At 35.1% G+C, this 15,529-nt stretch overlaps 1 protein-coding gene across 1 annotated transcript; it reads right to left on the reverse strand.

Annotated features, from left to right (window-relative positions):
- On the reverse strand, window positions 1-13,593 carry clu (clusterin). The gene is given in 9 exon segments (NM_200802.2): window positions 1-289; window positions 2,516-2,691; window positions 4,676-4,902; window positions 5,012-5,137; window positions 6,581-6,974; window positions 8,750-8,920; window positions 11,103-11,251; window positions 11,331-11,459; window positions 13,490-13,593. Coding segments are annotated over 8 exon segments (1,347 nt in total). The 5' UTR covers window positions 11,419-11,459; window positions 13,490-13,593; the 3' UTR covers window positions 1-273.
- Between the last annotated feature and the right edge of the window lie 1,936 nt (window positions 13,594-15,529).

Here is a 15,529-nt window from a genome sequence, read left to right on the forward strand (position 1 = left end):
TGGATTTGGTGTGTTTTATTGATGATTGACAATGCATTCGATTATAAGCTCATTACACAAGCACTTATTCTAAACAATCTCCGTAGCGACCCTGAATGTGAAGCAGGATGAGAACAGCAGGAATGATGCTAGACATCTGATTTCCAGCTACTTGAGTACAATATTTCTTGGTATAATAATGTGTTGTAATTCATACTGCAAGGATATTGGAGGGCTTTTCAGATTTCTTGGAGAACATATTTTCTTGATTGGAAGTGTCTGTTCTCGGGAATCCTATAGCTTTGTGATTCTGAAAAGGAAAACAATGTAGAGGTGTCATTTTCTTGATCATGATAAAATTTAAAACTTATTCAAATGCATTAGACTTGCAGTTAAAGTCAGAATTATTAGCCCTTCTGTGAATTTTTTACATTTATTTTTTTATATTTCCCAAATGATGTTTAACAGAGCAATTTTTCACAGTATTTTTTAAATATTTTTTTTCTTCGGGAGAAAGTCTTGGTTGTTTTATTTAAGTTTAAAATTTATTGTCTATTCTGCTTGCCACAGAAAGGAAATTTAACAATGGATTTAAAACAACAGTTGCATGCATACAACAATCACACAATAACAACACTCATCAAGACAACAACATAAGTTAAAAGTTTAAAAACCAAATTGGCTCCATACAAGCTACTGCAGATCATTCTTGGCAACCACCCCATTCACTTCAAACAGTGATCTGATTTAAAACAACAACTGCCATTGGGATAAATGACTTTTGTTAAGCATTTCTTCGGGAATTCTAAACCTGCGTTCTAATGGTAACAATTCAAAAGCCGAGTGAAGGGGGATGTGTATTATTTGTAAAAATCGCAATTGGTGTTTTTTTTCCATAAAGAGTCAAATAGAATCTGCAGTGAAATTTGTTTGTGACCAGTAATCTTATTTGCCTGATTGATAATTTGCAATACTTTTTTCTTCTGTTTAAGTGTTGTGTTACCAAACCATAAATCAATATTATATGTGAGGACACTCTATAAATGATCTATATGCCTTGTTTAAAGTCTGTGTACCAACACTGAAACTTTTCAATTTAAGGAGGAGACAGAGGCGCTGACTTGCCTTCTTATAAACAGCCTCTACATTCAGTTTATTGCCAATAAGTGTGCCTAAATCCTTCAAATTTAAGACCTACTCTACTATTTGTCTGTTTATGATGACTGGTTTATAAAGTCTAGTATCTACTGCTCTTGTTTGACTCTTTAGTTTTCCCAATATTTAGGTGTAATGAACTTTTGCCAAACCAGTCTGTAATACTATGAATATATTTAAGATATAAGGAGCTTTTCATTTCTTCCTGACAGGAAACCAATGCCAGATCATCAGCATCTTTATGAGTGAGAGCATCATTATTATTGCACTGCAGTTCATTAATGTAAACAAAAATAAAATAGGTGATAATACACATCCCTGAGGTAACACTATATTTAAAACAGAACAGTCAGACATAACATGATTAACACAGACGGGTAGTGGTTGGAGAAAGTCTTTTTTGTTTTTATATCGGCTACAATAAAAGCAGTTTACAATACAATACAATATTTATTTATAGAGCACATTTAAAAACAACTAAAGTTAACCAAAGTCCTGTATAGGAGTACTAAAGGCAGAGAATAGAGCAGAATATAAAAGAAACACATTGAACAAATAAAAGTAATAAAACAATGATCAAGGAGTATTAAGAGCGAGAGGAAATAAATAGGTCTTTAAAACGGGTTTAAACACAGAAATGGAGGGGGAAAGAGTCTAATGGGAATTGGTAGAGTGTTCTAGAGTTTAGGACCAGCAACAGCTAATGCTCAGTCACCTTATTTTTTAAGGCGTTCTAGGCACGGTGAATAAATTGAAATCATAAGATTTCAGATGGAGAAGAAGGAGCAAGATTATCGACAGCTTTGTAAACAAATAATAATTTTTTCCAATCAATTCTGTATTTAATGGGTACCCAGGGAATCGCAGCTAAAATAAAAGTTACCGACTCATACTTGCGGGTGCCACAGAGTAGTCTAACAGCTGCGTTTTGTACCAGCTGCAGACGAGAGAGAGAATACCATAATAGAGAGTTACAGTAATCCAGACATGTTGTTATGAAGGCATGAATCACTGTTTCAAAATTTTTTTATTTAATGGTAATTTTATTATCAATTATTAGGCCCCTTAATGTTATTGTCCTTGTTATTGTCTCACTGTTATACAATGACCAGTTCAATAACCCTAACTTGCCTAGTTAAGCCTTTAAATGTCACTTAAAACTGAATACTAGTATCCTAAAAATGATCTATTAAAATAGTATGCTGTCATCATGGCAAAGATATCAATCAGTTATGAAAAATAAGTTATTAAAACTATTATGTTTAGAAGTGTTGAAAAACAAATTGGCAAACATAAATTCCTTCTGTTAAACATAAATTCAGAAAAGAAAAATATACAGGAGGGCTAATAATTCTGACTTCAAATGTATGTAAAGACTCACACAGCGTTCTGTTTGTAGCGATCCAAAGCTTCCTGTGCCACCACTTCAGAGAATTTTGGGTCGCTCCAGGGAATATCTCCTGGCACTGTGTAGATCATATCAGGCCCGTCAAACAGTTTGACAGACACTCTGGTGTCAGCAGGATTCTCTGCATTATCTGAGCCTTTGGACATCACCTGCACAAAAAGCAATGGCATTTGAGTGATCTGCATAGCAAAAGATCTTACAACTGTTCTCAACTGCATAATTAAAGGCATAGTTCACCCTAAAATTTAAATGGAGTATATGCACGGCTAGTGTTTTTCAGACAATGATGAACTTCCGGTGAAAGCTTTATGTGACTATTTTTAATTTCATAAGGTTCCTTTTACAACATCGATGTTGTAATGTAATTCAAATACAATTAGTTAAATAGACTTAAGCATCATTTTGGTTGTTAACGCATAAAAAGAAGAAAGACTTTAAACACAGGTGCCGTCATTAGCAGCAGGCCAGCTGAAAAAATTCTATTGAAAATACTGGGGTGAAATTGAGACATTGCGTGGAAAAATATAACTTAATGCAGTGCTTCATGTTTGTTCTGATACCCACTTTTTTATTAATTGTTATCAAAACATACAGGCTGAAAAACCTATATAATGAAACATATCAATTCAAAAAAAAAAAAAAAAAAACACCCCCCTCCCCTGTTCTGATACCCACTTTATTTCGTATCTCAGCCTTGCAGTGAAGATCGCTGGGTTTTTTTGTGTGTTTTTTTTTTTTATAAAATCAGAGCTGAAATGTGGCAATTTTGTATGGGATGACAATTAACCGGAAGCCCTCGAGCTAGATGACTGAAATTAAAAGTCTGTGTGCATATTGCCCATTTACTCACCCATTACTTACACATCCTAAGATGCATACTAAATGCATGCCAAATATCACTACCTGCACCTTCTGATGATGCACTGAGGTCTTATGGTCTTATGAAGCAAAACGATCACTTGGTGGGAAAAAAAAAAACTTTTACAACTTTATTGTCTGTTATTCAAAACTTATGTGAATGGTTTCTTAGCATGTTCATTAAGTATATATTAGAAGAGTCTTGTTATGTAATGATACACTTGTGGATACAAAATCACAAGAGATGATGTTCTTGGGTTTGTTTACCACAGACAGAAAATTTGTGATCATGAATAGCTCAGGTTGTGAATAACAGGTATTAAAGTTAATGGTCATGTTCTGTGTTTTGCACTGGGCGATTGTTTCACTTCACAATGGGTCATCAGGAGCTGTGGGTGGTAATTATGTTTTGCATGCATATGTTTTTTTAAACCTCAAAGTGATGGCTCCATTTGAGCTCCATTATATGGATACTAGAGGACAACGGTTTCAGCTAAAAAAAAAAAAACTTCTTTACTGTTACTATAAGTAAATAATAGCACTTTTATGCGTGAATTAAACTTTTGAGAGCCAGTTGTTGGAATTTTAAAGAGTTTTCCAGCTTTCAAAGACTTGCTCCAGTGAGGAAACCGTTACAATACAAAGTGCTCAAATAATTAGCCAATATCATTTGTCATTATTACAAATAGATATTTCTTATACAAGAACTATCCATGACTTGTAGGCACTGTTATCTTATACACAATAATAAAATAATACCTTGTTTTATTTTTTAATAGTTGGCGTGCTTGTGTGCTGCTGTACTAATCTTTTTGTGTAAAAAGCAGAGTGTACATGCATTTTGCACCCATAGGCGCATGCTACAATGCTAAAAATACCGCTTCATAGACTTGTCCAGGTTAGTCAATGGTGCAATTGTTTTCAGCTGCCTTAAAATGGCAGCATGCCAAAAATATGCCTCAAGACACCTCATTTCCAGATGGCTGCAAGGGCACTTGCCACGTAATCAACATGTGAAAATTTGCTCTGTGTCTGGCAGAAACTATAGCAAAAATACTTGCATTTCTCTGGGTGTATGAGATTTTTTTTCTTTTGTTTAACACCAGAAATATTTAAGGAATGCAGGAAAACGGTAGCTTTTTACATCTGTAGTAGGAAACAATACCTGTGGCTACCAGTTTTCATGACTGTATTCAGCAAAATAAAGAAACTCAAGCAGGTTTAGAACAAGTGGAAGGTGTGTAAATAATGAATGAATGAATCCGTAACACCTACTGCCTGTATCTGAAAGAAGCCGTCTTCATTTTGGGTATGGTTGGCGAGAGAGGAAACCCAGCCGAACTGCTTGTTGAACAGGTCGAGCAGACTTGAGGTGTTGAACATCTGCTCCTGGAATATATTTAACAGGTTGTTGAACTCTTGGGTGAATTCCTCTGCCTTGCCCAGAGCCCTCTCCAGCTCCTCCTTTAGGGGCCCTTCCAGGGGCCTCTTTCCAGAACAGTCTAAAGAAGAAAACGAGGCTCTAATTGTTAAATACCATGCGATTCTCATATCAAATTAATCCCATGTTTCATGTTCGATAATATAACACCAGATCAATATCGCACTCACCAATATGCTGGATCTGTTGACATTTTTCACACTCGTCTTTCAGTTTGACGCAGCCGAAAGAATTGCGACGGATTTCCTTGCAAGTCATCTTATCATCTGTAGTAACTTTCTCATTCAATTTCCAACCTGTAAATATACGTTAACAAATTAAATGAATGAATGATCTGTAACTAGACAGATAGTGTGATAAAAGTCTTGTTGTTGTAAGAGCAACAAATAATAACTTGACTTCTAATTGATCATTTGAAATAGTGGCAGAAGGAAGATTTTCCCGATGAATTATCTGATGAACTGCATCCCAATCATCACAAATACTGCTGAAGACCAATTGGAACCCACATGGACCCAAGATTTTCAGAGAATCAGTCAAGTTTGGTGAAGGAAAAATCATGGTTTGGTGTTGCATTCAGTTTGGGGGCGTGTGAGATATCTGTAGAGAGAATGGCAACATCAACAGCCTGGGGTATTAAGACATTTGTGCTGCCCATTACATTACAAACAACACGAGAGGGCAAATTCTTCAGCAGGATAGCCCTCCTCATACTTCAGCCTCCACATAAAAGTTCCTGAAGGCATAGAAAGTCAAGGTGCTCCAGGATTGGCCAGCCTAGTCACTAGACATGAACATTATTGAGCATGTCTGGGTTAAGATGAAATAGGAGGCATTTAAGATAAATCCAAAGAATCTTGGCATGGTCATATTTTAATTTGCCACTTCTGACACCAAATGATCAACTACAAGTCAAGTCATTAGTTGTTCATAAAACTTGCATAGACAACAAGTCTTTTGTCAGGAAGTGTATTTATTAGCATTAGCTATACTTACAAAACATTTATTCATCATTTACTAATGCATTATTAAAATCCAAATTCATGCTTGTTAACATTAGTTAATGCACTGTGCCTCAAAACAACATTTTAATTAACTAAAGATTAGTAAATACTGTAATAAATGTTTAGTTCATTGTTTGATCATGTTGACTAATACCACCTTATCGTAAAGTGTGACCAAATACATTTTGGTAAATAAATATGTTCAGTTTCCATTGACTTCTATTGCACAGACAGACACACACAAAATAATAAATGAAGTCCATGGGAACTCAAACTGTGACAACATTCTTTAGAATATCTTTCTCCATTTTTCACAACAAAAATAAATAAATAAATCATACAGGTCTGTATCAATACGTAGTTGATTATAAAAAGAGTTTAGATGCAAAAACATTAGTAGCAACTGAAATTTTCCTCTGATGTTTTTTTCACTCTCTTGTTCATTATCAGTTATCTCACTTTAAAAGCAATGAACATAACCAATTATTTGTACTAAAAGTAAAATTACTTAATCTACACACAAAAGCCTGATAAAAATGCACATTTTGATTGAACATTTGTGACAGCACTTGGGGGTTTTTGCATATAAACTCTTCACATCATTTATTCATTCTCCTTCAGCTTAGTCCCTTTTTTATTAGGGGTCACCACAGTGGAATGAACCACCATTTTTAAAATGATAAATTGTTATGTAGTTATCAATCTGCCATTTTTCATGCTGATTCTGAAATGTACCTTCTGAGGTGAAGTTCCTCTCTTCATTTTTTCCAAACATGCTCATGGATCTCTCCATAGGCCTGAACAAGCTTTGGAGGCTGTGAAACAAGGAGTCATGCATTGGAGACCTATAGATGCGGCCAGCATGGGTGGAGCCCTCATGCCCACCAAACATACTGGGAAACTGGAATCTACTGGGGAAGAAGCCGGGATGGTGGAACATCTGCATGTGGTCAAACACCTTCATGCTGTCCGTAAACATATTTTCCACTCCATCTGAAACCTCAGTGTAACTTTCCTCCAGGTCCTGGAAGTGTCTGGTCTGCTGCTGATCCTCACTCAGCAGGGTCTCGATGCTCTGGCCGTTTATGAAGATGGAGATGGGAGAAGTCCTGTTCAAAATCTCCTCCAGCTAAAAAGATGGACAAAGAGAGAGAGGGATCGTTGCTTTTGGCTCTTACCTGCTGGTTTGATTAGATGAGGTAATTATATACTCTTAACAATTACCATTTGTATTGTATTGAAATGAATTATCAATAAACTAACTACAGTGTAAAATAAATATCCGTAAATAAGCAGCTTCCAACAACTTTTAACCTTAAAATGTTAGAAAAAAGTTACTTTTATTAACATTTTTAATAGTTTAAAGTGATATATTGTCTAGGTTGGTATTGTATATTATGGTACAAAAACCTTGTAATAATCTGCCAGTACATTTTCTTTTATTTTACAGACTTATTTTATGTCAGGCCTGCTCATTTTACGACCCCCGGGCCACATGCTGGACTTATTTGATAGGTCCATTTAATTTAAATATATTTAATATTTAATTTAAATTAAACCACAAACAGGGTCTTGCAATGCGCAAGTCTAATATTGCAGGTCAACAAAAGTTGACTTTTACATAGAGCATCTTTTGTGTGCGTAGTTTCGTTATTTCAAATGGAGACGCGCAAGTTCACAGTGTAAATAGAAGGGGATACACATGCGGTATGTCACGCTCACATTTTCCAGGCACCACGAGTTAAAAAATCAAAACATTTTAGAATTAAAACATTACAAGTCGTGTGACAGGAACCAACCAGGCAGCTTCACACTTTCTATGGAATTACACAGTAATAAAGGTAGACTAATTTCCTCAGATTAACCATTTAACATATCCAGATACAGAGCCTCTATTAGAGTTGATCATTACATCACATATCCACTTCACATTTAACCTGACTTCAATACACTTGTTCAGCCCAACACAGGCTAGAATTCTCTCACTGAAGTTAAATGAATGAGTGAATGAATAAATAAATCAATAAAATTAACTAAGGTGAAGCAATCAAACAAACAACCTTGTGGCATTTATATGAAGTTGATATTGTGATGCTGGTTTTTCTAAAAAAAATTTGTGTAAAATTAATTCTTTTTTAAACGTTAATAAAAATTATACCACATTAGTATATGTGGAGTGTATAGAAATGAGGTCAGAGTATGATGTTAATAGAATGCTGGCGTAGTTCTTATTAGTTCAAAATGATTCGGCTCAATTCAGAACAAATATCTCTGTTAAAAGACAATGAGTAAGATTCTAAGTGTTACAATAGAGTAGATGTTAGGAAATGAACATTTATTAGAGTAAACATTTATTACAGTGTTACAGTATCTGTTAATGTTACTTATTGAGAATACAGTTGTTCATTGGTAGTTACTGTTAATATGGAGTGCAATCACAGGATTGAATATTAATAATGCATTAGTAATTGCTGACATGAACTGTGATTTAATAAATGCTGTAGACATTGTTGTCATCCAATTTTTTTACATTGTAACGGCATATTTAAGTATTGTGTAATATTATTTAATGTGCTTACTCTATGGTTATGGTTAGGATAAGGGTTGGCTTTAGTTGTTTTAGTTTAGTTTTTGTTTAGAACAAGTGTAACAATGACATTGTAAAATAAAGTGTTTTCATATTGTTCATTCTTAGTTCATGCTAGTAAATATATTAACTAATTAAACCTTATTGTTAAGTGTTACCTTGATTTTCTTTTTGATTATTGCCTGTTTTCTATGTGATGCTGCATCGAAACAATCAATTTGTATTGCTTAAAGGGGTATACACAGAATAAAGAATGACCGGACTAGCAGAGGAATGGAGTCAGGGTTATTTCAAGGTTGTTTGTGCAGATTTTTTACCTGACGTCCCACCAGGCCGGATCCGCTTCTGCAGGTGCGTGAGTAAAACTTCACACAGGTCTTCCTCAAGCAGGGCTTACACTCTTCCCACAAAGCCTCCATGGTTTCATTACACACACTCTGCTCCTCGCTGAGCTTCTCCTTCATCTCCTGAGCCGTCTTCAGGGCATTCTTATCGAAAGAACAGCATAGAAACATTAAGACTAGACACTGGAGGTGAATTAAAATGTTATATTTTCCCAGTTAATTGATTACATTTAGTTAGCATTGAGATATTTTTATGTGCTAATATTTATACCTATTTTAGCACCAAATTTGAAATAAAAGTCTAGTCTAGGCTAATGTACATCTTTATGAAATAACAATCAGTTTATAATTAGTTCATTTGTAAATAATAAATTATCTAAATAATATTTTATTATTAAGTTCAGATTAAAATGTTAAGCTATTGATGTACTGTAGATTGTGTAGCTCAAATCCACAATTTGTTTATTTATTAATATTCTATTGAGTCTGTTTTTTTATATTTTATATTATATTTTATTATAATACATCTTTTTATCCATGTTCATGTTACACTATAAATATACTACTGGTTATTAATTAATTAATATTGGTGATTAGATCTACACTGAAAAAAAAAAAAAAAAAAAAAAAAATATATATATATATATATATATATATATATATATATATATATATATATATATATATATATATTATAAAAGAATGTCTGTTTTTAGGAGCCTTTTCACTGTTGAGTTGTACTGATCTATTACAGTAATGTCAAAATTATTCAATATTAATATTTATTTGTTTATTTTATATTAGAGTAGACAGTGTGAAAACCTAACATAATTAGTGAAACGTGTTCACCACTCATGGTCAGCTGTACTTAGCACTGGTTTCAGGCTTTTCCCAGGAGAGTATCATAAATTGACCCATAGAGGGCGCTGTCTTTGTGTAGGAAATGGTCCAAGTTAATTTGTGAGAAAATCTGAATGAACTCATGTGAGATAATCTGCCTCCACCATTTTCTGATAAAATCCATCTGAATGATTTGTAAGAAAATCTTTCTGAATGCATTTGTAAGAAAATCTGTCTCGATGCAGTTTTGAGAATCCGTCTGAGTGCATTTATTCGAAAATCTGTCTCGATGTATTGGCAGATTTGCAAATGTTTACAACAATAAAATTGCCCCAGTCAGACTTGAATGACTGCAGTTCAATCAGCATGTGCTCAATAAAGAGTCCTCTTTGAGAGGTCCCTGAGTCTTCTGGTTTTTGTTTCGATTATGACAGTAAATAATATTTTACTATTTTTTTAAAGATTTTTCAAGTGACATTTAAGCGGTTAATTAGGTTAACTAGGCAAGTTAGGGTAATAAGGCAAGTCATTGTATAACAGTGGTTTGCTCTGCAGACAATCAAAACGATAATATTTATATATTATTAAAATAAATACATTCTTAAAATAATAGATTGCATCACATCCTCTTTAAATTTATCTACATTCATACCAAAAAACAAAGCCTGATTGCAGTAAAATCATGTAATTGACTTTTGCAGCATGGGATGTGCTTCAGTTATTTGTATTATTAAGTATCTAAAGCCTTTATTCATGTTTTTAAAAGCGCCAAAGAGAATTTGTGCTGTTCTATGCGTTCCCTTAAGACTTAGACTTAGAAAACTTTATTGATCCCGCAGGAAATTGCTTACGTAATGACTGCCATAACACACAAAACACAGAAACACAAAAACACAAGACAGAATAAATAAATTAAATAAGTGAAATAAGTCACATAAATCCAACCAAACTATAGAAGGAAACAGCCACAATACATAAATATACAAACTATTATATAAGATAAAAAGGGATATATTTCCTCACTAATGTCAAGAGCAAATCTACAGCCTTGATTTGTATCTATGTTTATTTTATTTACTTCATAAACACTATTGGTCATTTCATCTTAATTTATAAACGTTAAAATGTATTATTTCATAATTGTCATTACTCTGACGACTAAAATTGTCTCTATTCTACATAATTGTTTAGATCCATGTTTATTTTATACAGAAATATTTAATATTTTATTATATTATTAATATTTGATAATAATAGTATTCCATATAGTGATTGTTCTACATCATTTTAGATCCATTATTTCAACTTATAAATGTAATATTGATTATTCTTTTACAATTCACAGTTTAATTGAATCAATATTAAAGCTCAATACTTTATGCCAACATAGTCATTTTTAATTGTATTTCATTGTTCTTGTTCATTCCAGTACATTACTGTATGTACCTAATAAATATATAGGGAAATTATAAGCTCTATATTTCACCTCTTTCTCTTTTTGGGTTTTCTCCATCTCTGACAGCATCCTCTTGTGCTCCTCTTCGGATCGCTCCATCACAGTCTTCATCTCCTTCACTCCACTGATGGCATTTTCAATCTGCCTGTCCAGGTATTTCTCACCAACTTGCGACATCTCTGCCAAAATACAATAACTGGCTCATTTTATTCTTGTGCTTTTTATCATGTCTGCAATGTTTGAATAAAACACACTCACGGTTAAGCTCTTCTTTAGATGGTGGCAGCAAACATTCGGTGGAGAGGTAGAGGAGAAACAGCCCCAGCAGAGACCACAAGACCTTCATCATTGGTGTCTGCAAGAGTCTTGATTAAAAGCTGCTTAACACTGTAAACAGAGGTCAGAGAAATAGTAGGTCACTCAATAGTGAAACTTTTTTTTATTTAATTAAGCTGTGCTGAAAGTGACTCAGCAAGTTTGTGACATTTGCAAGCCCTGTATTGTGTGTGGTTTGCAGTTTGTGTAAGATACACTCCAGCGGGTTACGATCGATCCATTATATCCGTGCATCTATTTATATTGTAGCTTTGAAACAAATAGTAGCAGTGAATTTGTCTTTCTGTGACCTCAGTGTTTTCTGAGAACAGCAAGAAACTGATTATTGCGCTATTTTGCACCATGTTTTTGAAATGGTTTTATTTTCAGCCGTTTTACATCATTAGCAAAAATGTTAAAGAGCCCCTATTATGAGTTTTTGACATGTATGACCTTCCATGTAGTGTGTATCACAGCTCTAAGTGAACTGAAATATCCAGCTAAGGCTTAAATCTGAAAGTGCACCATGATTAAAACTATTGATTTATGTATAAAAGAGTTGATTCATAGTGGTTTGAATGAATCGCCGATGTAACAAGTTTTTAACCACTAATTAGCCGTTTATTAATTATTAGTACGGTAGAAGTTGGGTTCAGGTTTTGAGTAGGATTAGGGATGCAGAATAAGATCATACTTTATAACTAAGTAATGGTAGGTAAATAACGACTCATTTTTTGGAGTAACCAATATCAAACCGAATTGATCTGAAATGCACAATCAGTGGAAAAGTAGCAAACTCACGAGCTCTTAATGTTTTATGTTCCGTTAGGAGATTACATGGATTTGAGCACAAATCTCCTTCAGTAAGTCTTTCTAAATGGTTTTTCTGACCAAACGTAATCTCTGTTTTGTGAGTTTGTGAGTAGGTTACCCTTTTCAATAAGCATTTTTAATCATGTTGGATATTTCTACACACAGCTGGTCCTCGACAGCTGCCGGTGAAGCCGTCATTCACACCAGAGTCAAAGTAAACATAATAAAAGCTTTGGCTCAGACATGAGGACAAGTTTCCTTTTTTTCTACCGGTGAGTGTACATAGAAACCCATTTTCACACAATTCAGAGCCAGGAGCCTAGTTACATAAGAATAGCCGCACAAAAATTTTATTTTTAAAGGGATGGTTCACCCAAAAAGGAACATTTTCTCTCTTAAGTGGTTTCAAAGCTTTATGAGTTTCATTCTTTAGTTTAAAAAAAATATTTAGAAGCTGAAAACATTGATTTCGGCAGTATGAAAAAAAAATACAATGGACGTTAAATATTACAGGCTTTTAACATTTTTTTTAAATATCTTTTGTGTTCAACAGAAACTAATAATTGTTGGAAACAAGTAAAGGGTGGGGAAATTATGGCTTTTGTGTGAATTATCCCTTTAAATGTTATGCTTTCTCCATAACCTAGCAGCCTTGAAGTATATTGCTAACATGCCATTTTATCTTTTGTTTTGAGCTAATCTCATTCGTAATCTTGCGATATTTGTTTTGGAATGCGCATCCACATCTCAGGCATGTGCTGCTTATAAGGAACAAAGTGTATCAGACAGATGGTCTGTTCTGAGTGAGGGGATTTGCATTGTTTAATGATATCTTGCCAGGACACAGTGTGCATCCTGAATGCAGTTGACCTGGCTTAGTTTGCCTCATCGGCTCGGGGCTAAGAGGCAAATTCCTCTCTGTAATGAAAAAAAAATCAATACAAATTTGCCTAGGGAATGCACTGACTCTCGACTCAGCCTAGTTTGACTTTTGGATGATATTAACCACATGAGGGTGGATTGCAATCAAAAACAAGCAATAGAAATATGTTTATGTTATACCTTGCCAAGTAATGCAGCACAGACAGAATCTTGTTTACATTTATACTGCAGTGCGTAGTTATAGCAGTTTCACTGTACATTATTCACTAATAATTAAAAGGTATTGCATTTACTCTAATATGAATTTACTCTGAATATAAATAATGGCGTACATGAATGCACATACTAAAAGCAATTATCTGTTAAATCAAATTACAACACAAGTGCAATGTGCTGTCTGTACTCACCCTGCTTTGATTCTTCCTCTTGTTCGCAGATGGACTGAACCTCCTCTAGTTTGTTTTTATACCAGGAGGATGGCTGATGTTGACGACATGATTCACGGGATGAGAATGACTGTGGCTTTGGACTTTTCCAGAAACAATGGCAGATGCTGGCCCTGACCAGAAGTGGGCAATGTTGTGCCGTCTCTCTTTCTCTGCTTGTCACAGCACAGCCTGGACATGGGACTTACAGGAAAAAATGCCTTTTAGGATTTACCGGCAAAGACAGTATGTGGATTTTTTTTTTCATCATTGTCAGGCATTTTCAACATTTCACAGTGGTAAATCACCTTAACATGACCCATGTGACATCTGCTTTTTAGTGGTGCAGAAACTAATCAGGTAAATTAGCCTTTACATTGTACAAAATGCAGGATTCCACATCACTCATTTATACAAATTAATCAATTTAAATGAATTGGTTTTGACAAGTTTAAGTGGATTGAACATGATGCAGGCAGCACGGTGGCGCAGTGGGTAGCACAATCAATCACCTCACAGCAAGAAGGTCGCTGGGTCGAGCTTCGGCTGGGCCAGTTGGAATTTCTGTATGGAGTTTGCATGTTCTGCCCGTGTTTGCGTGAGTTTCTTCTGGATGCTCCGGTTTCCCCCACAAATTCAAAAACATGCGCTATTGATGAATTGTTTCTAGTGTATGTGTGTGAATGAGTGTGTATGGATGTTTCCCAGTGATGGGTTGCAGCTGGAAGGGCACCTGCTGCGTAAAACATATGCTGGATAAGTTGGCAGTTCATTCCACTGTGGCGACCCCAGATTATTAAAGGGACTAAGCCGAAAAGAAAATAAATGAACACAATGGAATCAAGTTGTCCAAAAATATCTTAAGAATTGTGTCATTTCACATAAACAGAAATAAAAGAGACACGTATATAAGAAAAAAACAAAGACAAATAGTATAAAAACAGATTAAAATGTGTTAAAACAGGTTAATAAAGATGAAAAAGGAGAGAAAAACATATAAGTGCGATCGAAATAAGTTTGAAGTTTAAGTGAAGTTTATTCATAACCTAATTTCGAAAGGATCACGTGCTTATGATTGACTCGGCTGGCCCTGACTCAAGCTAATGTATGAACCACCAATCAGACTATTCCTACCAAGTATAAATAATCAAACACCTTACTTTTAGTTATCTTCGTCTCCCCCCTTCCACCCCTTCTCCTCCTCTTTGTCTACAGGGCAGCACGGCGGCCCAGTGGCTAGCACTGCGGCCTCACAGCAAAATGCCTCCGGTTCGGGTTCCGGTTTTTTCCCACACTCCCAAAAACATGACACTTAAGTAAATTGACTAAACAAAATTAGCACCAAATTCGATTCAATTCTGTCAGCAACGCATCACCTTAGCAACCCTCACGCAGCAGGAGGGTGGGGGGTTCTTGAGATCTACCCGGGCTCAAACTCCTCTCTCGCCCTGCAACAGGAGGGAGCCCCGGGCTCAAGGCTCTCATGAGCTCGGGGTTCTCTCCCAGGACAGCATGCCAAACTAGCTTATTAACAATCATCAGCTAAGTGTGAACTCTTGAAAGAAGGCAGTTGTGGCCTATATTTGACAAAAATCCTAACTTAAGGTTAAAAAAATCAACTTAAGGGCTGTGCAAATTTTAAGAAAACAGATACTTTGATAATTTTCACACATGGACAAAACGAACAATGTGTATAAACAGAGAGACGTTTGCCTTCACACCCTATGGCACAGGTGTCAAAGCCAGTTTCATATCTGTGTTTTGAAATCTCAACAACAGCTGGATTCGTAGTCCACAGCATGTTGATGCAATGGTTACAGTGCTGATCCTATACTTCTGGGTTTCTTCCCTCCGCAGCCTCGCTTTCGTTTTTTAAAATGGTGGCGGCTTGAAATAAGCACCCACTGCTTCAGCTGTAAATTCACTGTTTGTGTGTTTGTAAGTGTGCTCTAACTCCTCACTCAAAATGTGTGTGTGCACTTAGAAGGGTTAAAAAACAGAGGACCAATTTTGAGTATGGGT

This window comes from Danio rerio, chromosome 20 (assembly GCF_052040795.2).
Source record: "Danio rerio strain M-AB ecotype USA chromosome 20, GRCz13ab, whole genome shotgun sequence".
NCBI lineage: Eukaryota > Metazoa > Chordata > Actinopteri > Cypriniformes > Danionidae > Danio > Danio rerio.